General features: G+C 36.8%; 1 protein-coding gene across 1 annotated transcript in view; it reads left to right on the top strand.

The window, feature by feature from the left end:
• Nucleotides 1-19145, top strand: part of CFAP70 (cilia and flagella associated protein 70) — a 76426-nt gene that overhangs the window by 16882 nt on the left and 40399 nt on the right. The window contains exons 9-11 of the mRNA XM_055535595.1: nt 2104-2198; nt 5664-5763; nt 11912-12046. Of these exons, the coding sequence (XP_055391570.1) occupies nt 2104-2198; nt 5664-5763; nt 11912-12046 (330 nt within the window). The remainder of the gene's footprint in view (nt 1-2103; nt 2199-5663; nt 5764-11911; nt 12047-19145) is intronic.

Below are 19145 nucleotides of genomic sequence, written 5' to 3'. Positions count from 1 at the left end.
TAAACTACTACTACTGCTAAGTCGCTTCAGTCGTGTCCAACTCTGTGTGACCCCATAGATGGCAGCCCACCAGGCTCCCCCGTCCCTGGGATTCTCCAGGCAAGAACATTGGAGTGGGTTGCCATTTCCTTCTCCAATGCATGAAAGTGAAAAGTGAAAGGGAAGTCACTCAGTCGTGTCCGACTCTTAGCGACCCCATGGACTGCAGTGCACCAGGCTCCTCCGTCCATGGGATTTTCCAGGCAAGAGTACTCGAATGGGATGCCATTGCCTTCTCCGAACTGAGTATTATATAAAGTGCTTAATCATATTGGAAGCACGAAAAATGTGTTTTTTCTTCATATATTCATACACACAAATATCTACATGTATTCTTTCCCTATCATTTTTTTCCACAAATGGTGACATACTCACATACTTCTGCAGCTTGCTTTTTTTGCTTTATAGTATATCGTGGAGATTTTTCCCACATAAATATATGAAGAGCATTCTCATTCTTTTTCTTTATTTGTACTTGCTATATGATATGAAATAGTATGAACATACTTTAATTTGCTGAATTAGTCTCCTGTTGGTGGACATTTAAGTTGTTGAAATTATTCTTTATATTCCTTCCTTTGTTCCCTCCTTCCCTCTCTCCCTCTGTTCCTTCCTTCATATTTTTCTACAACATATGTTTGTCAAGAGCATAGGAAATTCTGTAAACACATTTGCAAATGTGTCTTGAACAAACTGATAATCATTAGTGGAAACATTAGATGAAGTAATTATATAGTGAGTGGTTGAATTATTTTAGCGTCTGATTCTAAATATTTTAAATAGCGCCATTTGGGAAGCCCAGAGATAAGGCTAGCAGTATTTTAAAAATATTGTGTACTGTCTTTTCTCATCATTGTGATTACTAAAAATTAATGCTTTACTTTTATTAATATTTTCACTTAGATATTTTATTTTAGATATTTAGATTTTATGTTCCATTTTAGTTTGGATAACTAGTTCTCAACCTTGGTTGCTCATCACAGTCACCTAGAAAACTTTTAAAACAACGGTAGACGGTGGCCAAACTCTAACCAGGTCAATTGTATAAGAATTTACTTTTAAAGTAATACCATTGTGTATATGTACCACAGCTTTCTTATCCATTCATCTGCTGATGGACATGTAGGTTGCTTCCATGTCCTGGCTGTTATAAACAGTGCTGCGATGATATGTCCATCAGCAGATGAATGGATAAGAAAGCTGTGGTACATATACACAATGGAGTATTACTCAGCCATTAAAAAGAATACATTTGAATCAGTTCTAATGAGATGGATGAAACTGGAGCCTATTATACAGAGTGAAGTAAGCCAGAAAGAAAAACACCAATACAGTATACTAACGCATATATATGGAATTTAGAAAGATGGTAACAATAACCCTGTATACGAGACAGCAAAAGAGACACTGATGTATAGAACAGTCTTTTGGACTCTGTGGGAGAGGGAGAGGGTGGGATGATTTGGGAGAATGGCATTGAAATATGTATAATATCATATATGAAACGAGTCTCTAGTCCAGGTTCGATGCACGATACTGGATGCTTGGGGCTGGTGCACTGGGACGACCCAGAGGGATGGTATGGGGAGGGAGGAGGGAGGAGGGTTCAGGATGGGGAACACATGTATACCCGTGGCGGATTCATTTTGATATATGGCAAAACCAATACAATATTGTAAAGTTAAATAAAATAAAATTTAAAAATAAATAAATAAATAAAGTAATACCAATGCCCAAGTTTTGATTTTTTGTTTTTAAAAGCTTCCAGATAGTTCTAATATGCATCCAGGGTTGAGAATCACTGATTGAGGTTATGTGAATGAATGTTTGGCAGTTAGTCTTGGATTGATAAAAGGATAATATAAGTAATTTATTCTGTGTACTAAAGGTACTCAAAACTTTAAGATGGTGTTAGTGTTTTTAGTAGTAGTCATACTTAAAGTAGTAATAGTAGTAGTAATAAAACTATTATGATCAAATCCATTAAAAGAATGCCCTCAGATGGAGCTGGAGGCAACCATGCCATACTGAGAGAATAAAAGTCTCTGTCTTATGATTTTATAGGATAGGGAATTTAGGAACCAAGCAGAATGCATGAAGAAAAGGATTACTTGGGACTTGGAAAGTCGCTGCTACCTTGATCCTCCTGCAGTGGTCAGGTAGGAAGAGGGAGGGAGTATGTCTAACCAATAGGGACTGTGGGAAGAAATGTTTTATTATACTTTTGTTTACTTACAATTGAGTTAAGGTGATCTGAGAGTCTCTTCTACCACATGTACTAATAGCAGGCTTCTAGTGATGGTGGTTTAACCACGTGGATTCTTCTCTTTCATATAAAAGAAGGTCAGACCTAGTGTGTGTGGTGGCTCTAGGTACTATTAGGTATGCAGGCTCTTTCTCTTTGCTCTGCCTTCTTTGATGTGTGCATTCCATACACAAGGTTATCTCATGGTTCGAGATGGCTCATTGGCTCTCTAGCCTGCACGGTCACATTCCTGGCAGAAAGTTGGAAGAGGCAACTGCTCATGGATTAAAAAAGGAAACATGCGGGCTGTATTAGCCCTTTTTGTAGAACCTTCCTTCATCTCATTGCCCATCTCTCGAAGAAAAGGAGACTTAGGAAAGAGTGGCTTTGTTGGACACATTGTCACCCATACCAGATCAGGATTTACTTACTAAAGCAGAACATGACAGTTTTGTGTGGTTACCTGTCAATCTCTGGTTGACCTAGTGATTAGGGAGAAGTGAGAAATAAAGGATTATCAATGTATGTATTATCTGAATGAAAATATATATCTTTTTTAATTAATAGGCTATTTTTAGAACAGTTTTAGAATTTTGGAAAAATTGATCACATATTTCAGAGTTCTATATACCCAACTTGATTGTAGTGTATAAAATAAATGTACATTGTTAGATTTGATTTGCTGATACTTCATTAAGGATATATTTTTTGCTATTATTACTTTGAACAGTTATCTATTTGACTAATTAAAAGTAAGAAAAAAATTTAAATTTATTTTACCTAAATCTTTTTCATTCTGATTCTCTTCCTATCTTTATATGGATCCATATTTTCTGACCCATCTCATATCTTTTTCTGTGAAGACTTTTAGCATTTCTTGCATGACAGGTTTACTGGCCACAACTTGTTTCCATTTTTGTTTGACTAAAAGTCTGTCTTTCCTTCATCTTTGAAGGATAATTCCAGTAGATACAGAATTCTAAGTTGGTAGTTTGTTTCTTTCAGAATTGTAAGTATTACACATCATTCTCTTCTTGCTTGCATGATTTCTGAAAGAAAATCCAAGATAATTCTTATCCTTATTCCTTTATAGGTAAGTTTGTTTTTTTTTTCTCTGACTTCAAGATTTTATTTCTCTTTGGCTTTCTACAAGTTGAATATGATATACCTAGGTGTAGATTATATATATATATATATATATATATATATATATATATATATATATATTATGCTTGGTGCTCTCAGCTTTCTAGATCTGTGGTATCTGTCAATAATTTGGTAAAATTTGCAGCCATTGTGACTCAAATATTTCTTCTGCTTCTTTCTCACTTTTTTCCCCTCTGGTATTCCTATATACCTTTTGTAATTGTCCCACAGTTCTTAGATATTCTTTTGTACTTAAAAAATTTTTTTCTGCTTTCTGTTTCAGTTTGGAAAATTTTTATTGGCTCAGTAGCTTCAAGATCACAGATTTTTTTCCTCAGTTATGTCCAGTCTGTTGATAAGCCCATCAAATTAATTTTTCTTTTTTGTTAGTGTTTTTGGTTTCCAACGTTTCCTTTTGATTCTTTCTTTAGAATTTCCATCTCTCTACTTATATTACCCATCTGTTCTTACGTGTTTTCTACTTATTCCATTAGAGTTCTTATCATATTAATCAGTTATTTTAAATTATCTACCTGATAATTTCAAAATCTGTGTCATATCTGAGTCTAGTTCACACGATAGCTTTGCCTCTTCAGATGGTATTTTTCTTGCCTTTTAACATTTCTTGTAGTTTTTTTCTTTTGAAGGCTGGACGTTATGTTTTGGGTAATAAGAAATGTGGTGATTAGGTTTTTCCGGGTGAGGTTTTATGTTAACCTGGTTGGGAGGTAGGCTGTATTTAATTCTTTCGATAGCTGTGAGCGCTAGAGGCTTCAGCGTCCTTTTACTCCTTCCCTGTTGTCTTTGGGTTTGCTCAGAGCTTTTTCCCAAATAGGGTTTGTGTTTTGCAGATTCTCACTTATAATTCACTGTTATTATACTGGATCCTGTTGAATGGTGGTAAAGTGTTGGGGAAAGGAAGTTTTCTATAATCCTGTGTTTAAATCTCAGTATTTTAATGAGTTTGAGTCCCGAGGTTGTGACTTCATAAGTGTATCTTTTTTTCTTCCTCTTCTCATGTGAGACAGGAAGGCTAAATAGGGCTTGAGTTGTCTAATTGCCCTTTCCCTGGGTCAAATAAAACTCTGGTTAAGTAGTTTCCCTTACAGAGCAGGCCTTTATTACAGAGAACACTCTGGACATATTGTAATACAGTTACTTTTCCCTTCTTTCTCGCTAGGACAATTTTTCTCCTGTTTTCACCATAAGAATCTGATGGAGCTCCTTGATTTAAACCCCAAGAAAGTGTGGAGACTCCCTAAGAGTGGGCATCCAGGAGTTTTTAACTCTCTGGTTAGTTCATTCTCAGCCTCCAGCAGTTTTTCACAATTATCTTTAAAGTGTTTCTACCAGTTAAACTGGCTCTAGTGGCTTCTGACGCCGTAAGCTAATCTTAGCTGTGCTTCTCTGTACTTGCTTGTTTCTCTGTATTTCAAGGTGGTGATTTGCCGTAAGAACTTAATTCTTAGGTGGATCTAAGAAAAGTCATTGATTTTTTATTTGAACAGCTTTTTTCTTGTTGTGAGGACAGGAATGACAGCTTTCAAGCTCTTTATGTGTCCAGGGTGACACTGGAAGTCCTACTGGGATTACTTTCACAGTAGAAATAAATGTATTTTGTACTTTGTGCGTACTTGTTTGATTATTTCTTAGAATTAATCACTAGAAGTAGAATTTCTGGGTCAAGGACTATGAACATTTTAAAGACTTTTGATTCATATTGTCAAACTGCTCTCAAAAACTACAATTTGCTTCTCCTAGCAATATAGGATAATTATTTTTGGAATTTTATAACTATGAGAAGGTTTTAAAAATTCACATACCAAATAAGAATTTTTGCATATAAGTATTCTATTACTTTTAAAGAGAGGAATACTTCATTTTATTTTATTTATTTTTGTGTGTGTAATAAAGTTTTATTAAAGTATAAAGGAGGTAGAGAAAGCTTCTGACATGGACACAGAAGGGGACAGAAAGAATACCTGCCTTCTGGTCTTTAGCTGGATGTTATATAGTTGCTAAGTAAAAAGTAAAAGTAAAAAGTCGCTCAGTCGTGTCTGACTCTGCGACCCCGTGGACTGTAGCCTACCAGGCTCCTCCATCCATGGGATTCTCCAGGCAACAATACTGGAGTGGGTTGCCATTTCCTTCTCCAGGAATACTTCATTTTAACCTTAATTATACTAACCTCATTTTTGCATATAATGCTAATGGGCTGATGCTTGATTTGCAGCTTTCAGAAACGAATTGCTGATCGCCGATTTTGGCCTGTAGAAATCACAAGGGTTCCTCTGGTTGCTGTGCCCAAAGGGAAATCTGCTAAATTCGAAAAGGTAAATTTGTTCACTTAAAAATATTTGTAGAAGAAATGCTGTGTCAGACCCAGCCTGTTACTCTGCTTCTAATTCTGATACCAAAGGAAAATGTGAACCGTGTGGCTGTTCCCTAGGGTAGCCAGCTCATCCTAATTTGCTTAATATTAATAATTTCCCAGTTTTAGTGCTGCAAGTCTCATGTGTCAGGACACTCCCTTGTTCCTGGCAAATCATGTGTCAGGACACTCCCTTGTTCCTGGCAGATCAGAATGACTGGTAACCCTAGTTCCCTGTTGTCCACTGAAAGTTATTTAGGCTTTATTCTCAGATATCCTGTTTCCCTTTAGCCCTTTGTTATAGTTTTACCACAAGTAAAACTATGAAATAGCCTTTGAATACATCAAAAGTAGCTAAATATTGGCTATATGGTTCAACCTAATACATCTTTCCAAATTTATTTTAGACTGACCTACTTAAAATGTTTTAGCCTGCTAATTTTCATAGGTGTGCTACTATTCTGAAAAGATATAGCTTTGATGAGCCTGGAACAAGTTCTCTACTGTTTTTTGTTTGTTTATGATAAAAATAAATGCATGTGTCCGAATGACTCTATTTCCAATTCATCCCACTGACTATGCCAACACTTGCTTCCTATCCTGCTGAAGAAGAAAACCACAGCAAGTAGGTCAATAATGTCTACTGCAAAAGACCTGTCTTTAAAAAAATTGAAATATAGTTGTTGCACAATATTGTTAGTTTTTCAGGTATACTACATAATGATTTGATACTTACATACATTATGAAGTGTTCACCATGATAAGTCTAGTAGCCATCTGTCCCCTTGTAAAGTTATTACGGTAATATTGACCACATTCCTTATGTTGTGTATTATTACAGTATATCTCTGTGATGTATATTACATAACTGGTTGTGTGGACCTCTTAATCTCCTTCAGTTGTTTTCTGTCACCCACTCAATCACTGCTCCCTTTGGGCAACTACCCGTTCTTCTCTGTTTTTGTTTTATTTTATTCTTTCTTTTTGATTCCACATATAAGTGAGATGATGTGGTATTTGTCTTTCTGTGTCTGACTTATTTCACTTAGCATAATACTTTCTAGATCCATCCATGTTGTCACAAATGGCAAGATTTCTGTTTTTATGGCTGAGTAACATTCCATTGTATATGTATATGCCACATCTTTGTCTTTTTAAATCAAGTTATGTATCTATTTTTGGCTTTGCTGGGTCTTCATTGCTACATGGGCTTTTCTCTAGCTGCACTGTGTGGATACTAGGCTCTAGTTGAAGCGCACAAGCTTCTCATTGCACTGGCTTGTTGCAGAGCGTGGGCTCTAGCGTGTGTGGGCTTCGTAGCTGTAGCACGTGGGCACAGGAGTTGTGGCTCCCCGGCTCTGGAGCACAGGCTCAGTAGTTTTGGCACTTGGGCTTAGTTGCCCCATGGCATGTGGAATCTTCTGTACCAGGGATGGAACCCATGTCTCTTGCTTTGTCAGATGGATTCTTTACTACTGAGCCACCAGGGAAGCCCTTTCTTTATCTATTGATAGACACTTAGGTCACTTCCATATCTATTTTACATAATCCTGTGATGAATATTGAAGTGCATATTTCTTTTCCAGTTAATGATATTGTTTTCTTCAGGTAAATACACCAAAGTGAAAATGCTAGATCAGATGGCAGGTATATTTTTAATTTTTTGTGGAGCCTCCCTAGCGTTTTCCATAATGGCTCACCAATTTATAATCCCATCAACAGTACATTGTTGTACTGTTGTACTGAGAAGACACTTCCCTTTTCTCCACATCCTTGCCAGTGCTTATCGTCTTTTGATGGCAGCCATTCTGACAGGGGGCTTCCCACATGGCTCACTGGTAAAGAATCTGCCTGCCGAGACAGAAGACACAGGTTCGATCCTTGGGTCGGGAAGATCCTCTGGAGGAGGAAATGGCAACCCACTCTAGTTTCCTTGCCTGGACAATCCCGTGGATAGAGGACCCTGGTGAGCTACAGTCCATGGGGTCACAAAATGCTGGACACGGCTGAGCACACGTGCTTGCTTTCTTACAGGTGTGAGATGATGTTTCATCGTGGTTTTGATTTGCATCCCCTGATGGTTATTGATATTGAACATCTTTTCACGTACCTGTTGGTCATCTGTATGCCTTCTCTGGAAAAATGCGTATGAACATCTTCTGCCCATTTTTAAATCCAGTTGTTTGGGTTTTTTTTTTTTTAGGTTGTGTTGTATGAGTTCTTTGTACATTTTGAATATTAACCCCGTTTTGAATATTCAGTTTGCAAATATTTTCTCCCATTTAGTAAGTGCCCTTTTCGTTTTGCTCATAGTTTCTTTTCCTGTGTAAAAACTTTTTAGATTCATATAGTCCAATTTATTTTTACTTTTGTTTCCCTTGCCTGAGGAGTCATAGCCAATAAATACTGCTGCCAAAGAGTGTATTGCCTCTGTTTCCCTCTAGAAGTTTTATGGTTTCAGGTGTTACATTTAAGTCTTTTATCCATTTTGAGTTTAGTCTTGTATACATTTTGAGAAAGTAGGCCAGCTGATTCTTTAGCTTGTCCAGTTTTCCCATCACCATTTATTGAGGAGACTGTATTTTTCATTGTGTGTTCTTCTTTCCTATGTTATAAATTAATTGACCATATGAGTGTTATTTCTTTACTCCCTGTTCTGTTCCATTGATCTCTGTGTGTGTTTTTGTGCCAGTACCATACTGTCTTTATTACCCTAGCTTTGTAGTACAGTTGAAATCAGGGACCATGATATCTTCAGCTTTATTCTTCTTTCTTGAGATTGTTTGGTTATTCAGAGTCTTTTGTGTCTCCTTTTAGAGCCTTTAGAGCCTCCTTTTGTGGCAAATTTTAGAATTATTTGTTTTAGTTCTGTGAAAAATGCCCTTGGTATTTTGATAGGAATTGCATTGAGTCTTTAGTGCCTGGAGAGTAGTATTTTAACAATATTAATCTTTCAATCCATAAGCATGGTATATTTTTACATTTGTTTGTGTCATCTTCAGTTTCTTTCCTTAGTATCTTGTACTTTTCAGAGTACAAGTCTTTTGCCACCTTACTTATATTTATTCCTAGATATTTTATTTTTTTGATGCATTTTTAAATTGGAGTGTTTTCTTAATTCTTCTTTCTGATAATTCATTGTTAGTATGTAGAAATGAAGTGGATTTCTGATATTGATTTTATATCCTGCAAATTTATTGAATTCATTTATTAGTTCTAGTAGTTTTGGGAGGCATCTTTAGGATTTTCTGTATACAATACCATGTCTGCAAACAGTGGCAGCTTTATTACTTCTTCCTTTCCAATTTGGATTCCTTTTTTTTTTCTTTTTGTTTTCTGAGTGCTGTGCCTAAGACTTCTAATACTATGTTGAATAAAAGTGGTAAGAGTGAGCATCCGTGTCTTGTTCTTGATCTCAGAGGAGATACTTTCAGCTTCTTACCTTTGAGGATGATGTTGGCTTTGCATTTGTCATATATAGCCTATATGATGTTGAGATGCATTTCCTCTATACCCACTTTCTTGAGGGTTTTTAATCATAAATGGATGTTGAATTTTATCAAATGCTTTTTCTGCATCTGTCAAGAAGATCATATTTTTATTCTTCAGTTTGTTAATGTAGTATATTGCATTGATTGATTTGTGGATATAAAGCTCCAGGAGTTAGTGATAGAGAGGGAAGCCTGGCATGCTGCAGTCCATGGGGTTGCAAAGAGTTGGACTAGACTGAGCAACTGAACTGAACTGAACCCATTCATACATCCCTGTATTAAATCCCAGTTGGTCATAGTGTACAATTCTTTTAATGTATTGTTGAATTTAGTTTCCTGATATTTTGTTGAGGATTTTGAAATTTATATTCATCAGGGATATGATTTCTAAAACAACATAATGTTATCATATGAAGACAGGACTTTAAGTCTAATTTCTGATTATTGTTTTTGTCTTTTTTTTTTTTTTTTGGTTATGCTGCATATTCATTGCTGAGCATGGGCTTTCTCTAGTTGTGGTGAGTGGGGGCGACGCTGTAGTTGTGGGCTTCTCATTGTGAAGCACAGGCTCTAGGTGTATGGGGTTCAGTAGCTGCAGCACACGGGCTCAGTAGTTGTGGCTCATGGGCTTAATTGCTCCATGGCATGTGGAATCTTCCTGGACCAGGGTTCAAACCCATGTCCCCTGCATTGGCAGGTGGATTTTTATCCATTGTACCACCAGAGAAGTCCTTTGATATTGTTATAATCAGCAAAATCAAAGAGATTACTTTTAACCTTGTAGAAATTAAATGTGTTTTCCTTCATTTAATTGATTTTTTTCCTTGTAAATGTTTTCTATGGCAAACCATACAACCATTAAAACTTATGTTAACATATATTTACTGACATGTTCTTCATCTTTGTAATGAGAATGTAGATGAGATTAGGGTTGACAAATGCATGATGGCAGGCTGTCATTCATCCGCCTTCATCCATGGAAAAATATTCTTTCCTTTTGAACCCATCCTTTTGAATCCAGATAAGGACGTAGAATCTTTGTCAACACAGTATTCTAAAACACCTCCACTAATATCAGAATTTAAGCATAAGTTAAATCCTGTTTGTCATCACTGGTCCAGATGATTTGTAAGGCTCTTTTCATTTATATGAACCTGTGAACTAAAGCTAAGGCCACAGTCTGGTTTCTTTTAAGCTTTTGTTATTGTTTTTTTGCAAAGTTTCATTTTTTTATTTTATTTTTTTTTATATTTTATTTTGTTTTTTTTAACTTTACAATATTGTATTGGTTTTGCCATATATCAAAATGAATCCACCACAGGTATACACGTGTTCCCCATCCTGAACCCTCCTCCCTCCTTCCTCCCCATACCGTCCCTCTGGGTCATCCCAGTGCACCAGCCCCAAGCATCCAGTATCGTGCATCGAACCTGGACTGGTGACTCGTTTCATATATGATATTATACATGTTTCAATGCCATTCTCCCAAATCATCCCACCCTCTCCCTCTCCCACAGAGTCCAAAAGACTGTTCTATACATCAGTGTCTCTTTTGCTGTCTCATATACAGGGTTATTGTTACCATCTTTCTAAATTCCATATATATGCGTTAGTATACTGTATTGGTGTTTTTCTTTCTGGCTTACTTCACTCTGTATAATAGGTTCCAGTTTCATCCATCTCATTAGAACTGATTCAAATGTATTCTTTTTAATGGCTGAGTGATACTCCATTGTATATATGTACCATAGCTTTCTTATCTGTTTGTCTGCTGATGGACATCTAGGTTGCTTCCATGTCCTGGTTATTGTAAACAGTGCTGCAATGAACATTGGGGTACATGTGTCTCTTTCAATTCTGGTTTCCTCAGTGTGTATGCCCAGCAGTGGGATTGCTGGATCATAAGGCAGTTCTATTTCCAGTTTTTTAAGGAATCTCCTCACTGTTCTCCATAGTGGCTGTACTAGTTTGCATTCCTACCAACAGTGTAAGAGGGTTCTCTTTTATCCACACCCTCTCCAGCATTTATTGCTTGTAGACTTTTGGATCGCAGCCATTCTGACTGGTGTGAAATGGTACCTCATAGGGGTTTTGATTTGCATTTCTCTGATAACGAGTGATATTAAGCATCTTTTCATGTGTTTGTTAGCCATCTGTATGTCTTCTTTGGAGAAATGTCTATTTAGTTCTTTGGCCCATTTTTTGATTGGGTCTTTTATTTTTCTGGAATTGAGCTGTAGGAGTTGCTTGTATATTTTTGAGATTAGTTGTTTGTCAGTTGCTTCATTTGCTATTATTGCAAAGTTTCATTTTTTCCTAAGAAGCAACATGGAGAAATTGACTTTTTGGTTGAATATACATTATTAGAGTATTTGCTGATCAAACTACTATCTTTACTGTTAATTAACACTGTTAATATATATTGTCTCAGTGATCATGGTATTATTAAACCCACTTATAAATAAATAAGCAGAGACCCAAAATGTCTATATAACTGGCTCAAATCAAGTAGCATAGCTAGTTCCTAAAGTCAGGTCTTTTGCTGTGCTCAGTCAGAGCTCCAGACCTTATGGTACATTACTTTGTAACACTAACAGCTATCTGTTTTTATTCCTTTAGACTGATGATGAAGGTCAGTTTTCATTTCATGGTGTGGCTTATGTTAATATGGTGCCATTGCTGTATCCAGGTGTAAAGAAGATTCGGGGAGCTTTTCATGTTTACCCTTACCTAGATAGTACAGTCTATGAAAAGGTAAGAAAAATTAGTATAAAAGTTATCATCCAAATTTATTCTTATATATGTGTTTACTTATATCTTTAGCACACACATCTTTGCAGTTGATATTTGAAAACAACTGATACACTGGGATGTTAAATATAGAGCCTTGAAGTCTTTTGCCCTTGAATCTTAAAAACTTTAGGATAACAAAAAGCCCCAAACTGGAAACAACCCAAATTTCTATCAACAGGTATTCAGAAAAACAAATTATGTAGTATAACCATATAATGGAATACTATTTGGCAATAAAAAGGAATGAGCTATTAAACATGCAACATGGATAAATCTCAAATGTATTATGATAAATGAAAGAAACCAGACATAAGAGGGTACAAACTGTATGATGCCAATGAAATACAGTTATCGGAAAGTAGAAAGCAAATCAGTGGTTGCTTGGGAACAGGAATAGAGGGAAGAATGGATTACAAAAGAAATATGAAAAAAAATTTAGAGATGAGAATATTGGTTATTCTGACTGATGAAATCATAGACTTTAAATATGTAGTTTATATTGAAAAGCAGAGACATTACTTTGCCAACAAAGGTCCATCTAGTCAAGGCTATGGTTTTTCCAGTGGTCATGTATGGATGTGAGAGTTGGACTATAAAGAAAGCTGAGTGCCAAAGAATTGATGCTTTTGAACTGTGGTGTTGGAGAAGACCCTTGAGAGTCCCTTGGACTGCAAGGAGATCCAGCCAGTCCATCCTAAAGGAGATCAGTCCTGGGTGTTCACTGGAAGGACTGATGCTGAAGCTGAAACTCCAGTACTATGGCCACCTGATGCGAAGAGCTAACTCATCTGAAAAGACCCTAATGCTGGGAAAGATTGAGGGCAGAAGGGGACAACAGAGGATGAGATGGTTAGATGGCATCACTGACTGAATGGACATGGGTTTGGGTGGACTCTGGGAGTTGGTGATGGACAGGGAGGCCTGGCGTGCTACAGTCCATGAGGTCTCAAAGAGTTGGACATGACTAAGTGATGCGTGTGTAGTCACTCAGTCAGATCTGACTCTTTGGGACCCTTTGGACTGTAGCTCACCAGGCTTCTCAGTTCATGGGCTTCTCCAGGCAAGAATACTGGAATGGTTTGCCTTGTCCTGCTCCAGGGGATCTTCCAAACCCAGGAATCGAACCACGTTTCCTGTGTCTCTTGCATTGGCAGGCAGATTCTTTACCTGCTGAGCCACTGGGGAAGCCTTTTATCAATCAGAATATTCTTTCCTTTTGAACCCATCCCTTTGAATCCAGATAAGGACGTAGAATCTTTGTCAACACAGTATTCTAAAACATCTCCACTAAAATCAGAATTTAAGCATAAGTTCAGAGAAGGCAATGGCACCCCACTCCAGTACTCCTGCCTGGAAAATCCCATGGATGGAGGAGCCTGGTAGGCTGCAGTCCATGGGGTCACTGAGGGTCGGACGCGACTGAGCGACTTCACTTTCACTTTTCACTTTCATGCATTGGAAAAGGAAATGGCAACCCACTCCAGTGTTCTTGCCTGGAGAATCCCAGGGATGGGGGAGCCTGGTGGGCTGCCGTCTATGGGGTCGCACAGAGTCGGACACGACTGAAGCGACTTAGCAGGAGCAGCAAGCATAAGTTAAATCCTGTTTGTCATCACTGGTCCAGATGATTTGTATAGGCATACCTTATTTTATGGTACTTTGCTTTATTATTCTTTACAGATGTTGTATTTTCTTTTTACAAATTGAAGGTTTGTAGTAACCCTGAAATGAGCAACTCTGTGGGTGATATTTTCCATCTGCATTTGCTCATTTTGTGTCTCTCTCTCACATTTTACTTCTCACAGTACTTCAAACATTATTGTTTTATTTGTTATAGTGATCTGTGTTGTTACTAATCTAATCATTTTGGCCTTTTTTTAGTGAAGAAGTGAAGAAGTATTTTTATTTTTATTTATTTTTTTTTTGAAGAAGTATTTTTAAATTAAGATCTGTACATTGGTTTTTGAGACATTGCTATTGTACACTTAATAGATTACAGTATAGTGTAAACATAGCTTTTATTTGCATTGGGAAACCAAAAAATCCATGTCTTGCTTTACTGCAATATTTGCTTTATTGATGTTTTCTGGAACCAGCCTGCAGTATCTCTAAAGTAAGCCTATATTTCAATTTTACCTCAATAAAGTTGGATACAAAATCTTGAGAATAATTCAAGAAGTCTATTTTGTTCAGTATGCGAAAATTTAAATCCATGTACTGATTAATGAACTATAATATGGTTCTTGCAATTTTCAGATGTTAAAATTCAAATTATTTATTTAAGAGAAAAATCAGTTTTATCATGTTGCTTCTTAGGAGAAAGTGCAGCTTTATAAAAATCAATAATAACAAAAACAGATTACTATTTCATCATTATTAGGACAGCTATTACTCAATAGTAGAGTCATGAAAGACCCATCATCTCTATTTGAAAACCAAATGAGTAATAAACTCTGTATAAGTATCCTTTGAATCAGAAGTCAGGTTTATAGGGATGTGTCTGAAATAAATAATAGGATCAAAGCCCTTATATTCATGAAAACTTTTGGGGATCAATAATAGCAAAGCTAAACTTAAGATTAAATGTCTAATAATACAGGATGGAGTAATAGATTTTTGTAAATAAAAATGGTGGAACTTGCACCCATTAAAAAGATAAGCATTATGGCTTCCCTGGTGGTCCAGGGGTTAAAGAATCCACCTTGCTTCACGGGACACAGGTTCAGTCATTGGTTTGGGAAGGTCTCATATACTGCAGGGAAACTAAGTCCGTGCATCACAACTACTGAAGCCTGCGTGCCTAGTGCCTGGGCTCCGCAACAAGAGAAGCCACCATAATGCAAAGCTTGGCCCCTCAACTAGAGAGCAGCCCCTGCGCTCCACAATTAGATAAAGCCCAGTGCAAAAGTGAAGACCCAGTGCAGCAAGAAAAAAAAGTAATGAAGTATATATACTTAGGAAATAAAATTTTTTAAAAAGATAAACATTAATGCTTTGTAGATAATTAAATGCAAAAAAGAAAGCAAAAATTTTGCATATAGCATGCTGCTGCTGCTGCTAAGTTGCTTCAGTCGTGTCTGACTCTGTGCAACCCCATAGACGGCAGCCCACCAGGCTCCCTGTCCCTAGGATTCTCCAGGCAAGAGTACTGGAGTGGGGTGCCACTGCCTTCTCCAATAAAAGATTTAGATTGCCAAAAAATAAAAGTCTTCTATACATGGAAGAAACCATCACAAACCAAATTAGAATGTACCTAAAAAATCAGGGAAAATGTTTGAGTATGTATCAGAATGATGACTATTATTCCTAAAATATAAACTACTTTATCCTACCAGTTATTTCAAGGTGTTTTGGGTGAATCTGAGGGAAACAGAATATCATAATCAAAAGGTTATAGGCTTTGATGTCAGGCAGTTTCTAGATTGAATTCTGGAACTTCCAGACTAGCTGCCATTTACTGACTCTGGGCAAGTGACTAAATTTCTCTCAACTTTATGCATTAGTAAAATGGAGACAGTACTTGTTTCCTATAATTGTTTTACATATTAAAAGAGATAAAATATGTAAAGCACTAGAGATACAGCTGACACACAGACATTTTTATTTATTACTTTTATTATATGCATGTGAAGAAGATTATTCAAATTATTCTTAGGAAAAACTTAAAAAACTTGAACAGATACATGTGATAGTCTGTTAAATGAAAAAGGATGTAAAACTACATCCACTATGATCACAACTTTTTATAAATACATAATCATAATTTTTTAAATATATGAAAAATACTTGAATCACTTCTGGCTATGTCTGAGTGACAAGGCAGTCAAAGCATTTTGTCCCCCTAGAAGCAACTATAAAGCTCAACCCATTGACAAAATGCCATTTCAGCACTCTGGAAATTGACCGAAGATATCAACAAACTGAGAAGTATTAATGCATGAAAAACTGTGGAGTTTGAGGCACTCTTGCCAACATCTGCTTCTAAACCACCTCCTCCTCCCTTTACTCTGAAAATGAAAGTCACTCAGTTGTGTCTGACTCTTTACAACCCCATGGACTGTAGCATGCCTGGCTTCCCTGTCCTTTACTCTCTCCTGGAATTTGCTCAAACTCATGTCCATTGAGTCAGTGATGCCATCCAACCATCTCACCCTCTGTCATCCCCTTCTCTTTCTGCCTTCAATCTTTCCCAGAATCAGGGTCTATTTCAGTGAGTCAGCTCTTCACATCAGGTGGCCAATGTATTGGAGCTTCATCTTCAGCATCAGTCCTTACAATGAATATTCAGGGTTGATTTCCTTTGGGATTGACTGGTTTAATCTCCTTACTGTCCATGGGACTTTCAAACGTCTTCTCTAGCACCACATTTTGAAAGCATTACATAGATATAACTTATATACGATAATAGTAGCATAAAGGATGGAGAATAGAATGGAGCTGTAGTACAATAAAGTTTCTGTTTTTACAAGAATTAAGTTAGGCTCAATGTGCAATAGATTGTGATTAGTTCAGATGCATATTGTGATCTCTAAAGCAACCACTAAAAAAGTATGTGTGTAGGTACCATACACATGGGAAGATCCCCTAGAGGAGGGCATGGCAACCCACTCCAGTATTCTTGCCTGGAGAATCCCATGGACAGAGAGGAGCCTGGCAGGCTACAGTCAGTAGGGTCGCAAAGAGTTGGACATGACTGAATGACTTAGCACTCACTCACTCACCATACACATGCATAAAAGTATATATATATATATATGTATTTAATATTAAAAGAAGGCACTTAAAGGAGGAACAGAGGAGCAAAAAATACAAGATATATAGAACACAAATAGAAAAATGTCAAATATAAATGTAAATATTTTAATAACACATGTGAGTAGTCTAAACACACCAATGAAGAGAAAGAGGTTATGAGACTGGATTTTTAAAAAACGTTGGGATTTGAGAAATCAAATATATCACTTATGTGTGGAATCTAAAAAATAATACAAATGAATCTATATACAAAACATAAACATACTCAGATTTAGAAAATAAACTTATGTTTACCAAAGGGGAAAGGAAGTGAGGGGAGGGATAAATTAAGAGTATGAGATTAATAAACTACTGTACATAAAATAGATAAGCAACAAGGATTTACTTCAGAACACAAGGAATTGTTTTCAGTAACTTGTAGTAATCTATAATGTAAGATAATCTGAAAGACGTATGTAACTGAGTCACTTTTCTGTATACCTGAAACTGACAACTGTAAATCAACTATATTTCAATAGAAAATCAAGATTCAATGATATGCTACCTACAACAAATACATTTTGATTCAAAGACACATAAGTTGAAGTAAAAGGATGGAAAAGATAAACTGTGCAAATAGAAACAGAGCTAAGTGGCTATATTTATATCAGATAAAATAGACTTCAAGATGAATAATATTATTACAGATATAGCGTGGCATGTCAATTAATCAGGAAGATAAGATTTATAAATTATAGATTATTATATATAATACATGTGTAAATAATAAATGTATGTACATCTAACAACAGAACCTCATTATGCATGAAGCCAAACTCAACAGAATTAAAAGAGGTAATAGGCAATTTGGCAGTTAACATTTAGAAATTTCAATATTCTACTCTTAGTACTTGGCAGAACAACTATTTAGAAAATTTTTGTTAAACATAATTAATTTATGTTTAATAATTAATTGTTTATAATTAATAATTTAATAAACAAAATTACTTTAATATAGAAAATCCGCATTAAATATAACCATAATCTATATTAAACTTTCCATATGTGTGTATGTGTGTGTGCTCAGTCATGTCTTTGCACCCCTATGGACTGTAGCCCACCAGTCTCCTTTGTCCATGGGATTTTCCTGGCAAGGATACTGGAGTGGGTTGCCATTTCCTCTTCCAGGGGATCTTCCCAACCCAGGGATTGAACCCATATCTCCTGCACTGCAGGCAGATTCTTTACTGCTGAGCGACCTGGGATTCCCCAAATTTACCATGTGAAGTGAAGTGAAGTGAAAGTCACTCAATCATGTTCCGACTTTTTGCAACCCCATGATCTGTCCATGGAATTCTCTAAGCAAGAATACTGGAGTGGGTAGCCATTCCCTTCTCCTAGGGATCTTTCCAAACTTACCATACAACCCAGCAAATCATTCCTAGGAACCTACCAAGAGAACTGAAAACCTGCTTTTACATAAAGACATGTATATGGATGTTGATAGCATTATTCATAATAGCTAAAAAGTCACAGCAGTCCAAATGCCCACAACGAGTGAATCAATAAGCAAATTGTGGCACATCTATACTAGGGAATCAGTTCAGTTCAGTCGCTCAGTCATGTCCGACTCTTTGAGACCCCATGGATTGCAGCACGACAGGCCTCCCGATCCATCAACAACTCCTGGAGCCTACCCAAACTCATGTCCATCGAATCGGTGATGCCATCCAACCATCTCATCCTCTGTCATCCCCTTCTCCTGCCCTTGATCTTTCCCAGCATCAGGTTCTTTTCCAGTGAGTCAGCTCTTCGCATCAGGTGGCCAAAGTATTGTTGTTTCAGCTTCAGCATCAGTCCTTCCAATGAACACCCAGGACTGATCTCCCTTAGAATGGACTGGTTGGATCTCCTTGCAGTCCAAGGGACTCTCACGAGTCTTCTCTAACACCACAGTTCAAAAGCATCAATTCTTCGGCACTCAGCTTTCTGTGTAGTCCAACTCTCACATCCATACATGACTGCTGGAAAAACCATAGCCTTGACTAGACGGACCTTTGTTGACAAAGTAATGTCTCTGCTTTTTAACATGCTGTCTAGGTTGGTCATAACTTTCCTTCCAAGGAATACTAGGGAATACTATTTAACAATAAAAAGGATTACAATTAATGTAATATGCCAAAATCATTGAATTTTATTTTTCCAGAGCAAAACTGGGAGAATTCATTTCCTTGTCTCTTTTGGACTTGCTGCTGAAACAGAACCTTATTTCGCTTTTATTGATCATCTGCTTAGATGTTGCCCAGTGAATTCCGTTTTTAATATT

Source organism: Bubalus kerabau, chromosome 1, assembly GCF_029407905.1.
Source record: "Bubalus kerabau isolate K-KA32 ecotype Philippines breed swamp buffalo chromosome 1, PCC_UOA_SB_1v2, whole genome shotgun sequence".
Taxonomy (NCBI): domain Eukaryota; kingdom Metazoa; phylum Chordata; class Mammalia; order Artiodactyla; family Bovidae; genus Bubalus; species Bubalus kerabau.
This window is presented reverse-complemented; position numbering and strand designations above follow the sequence as displayed.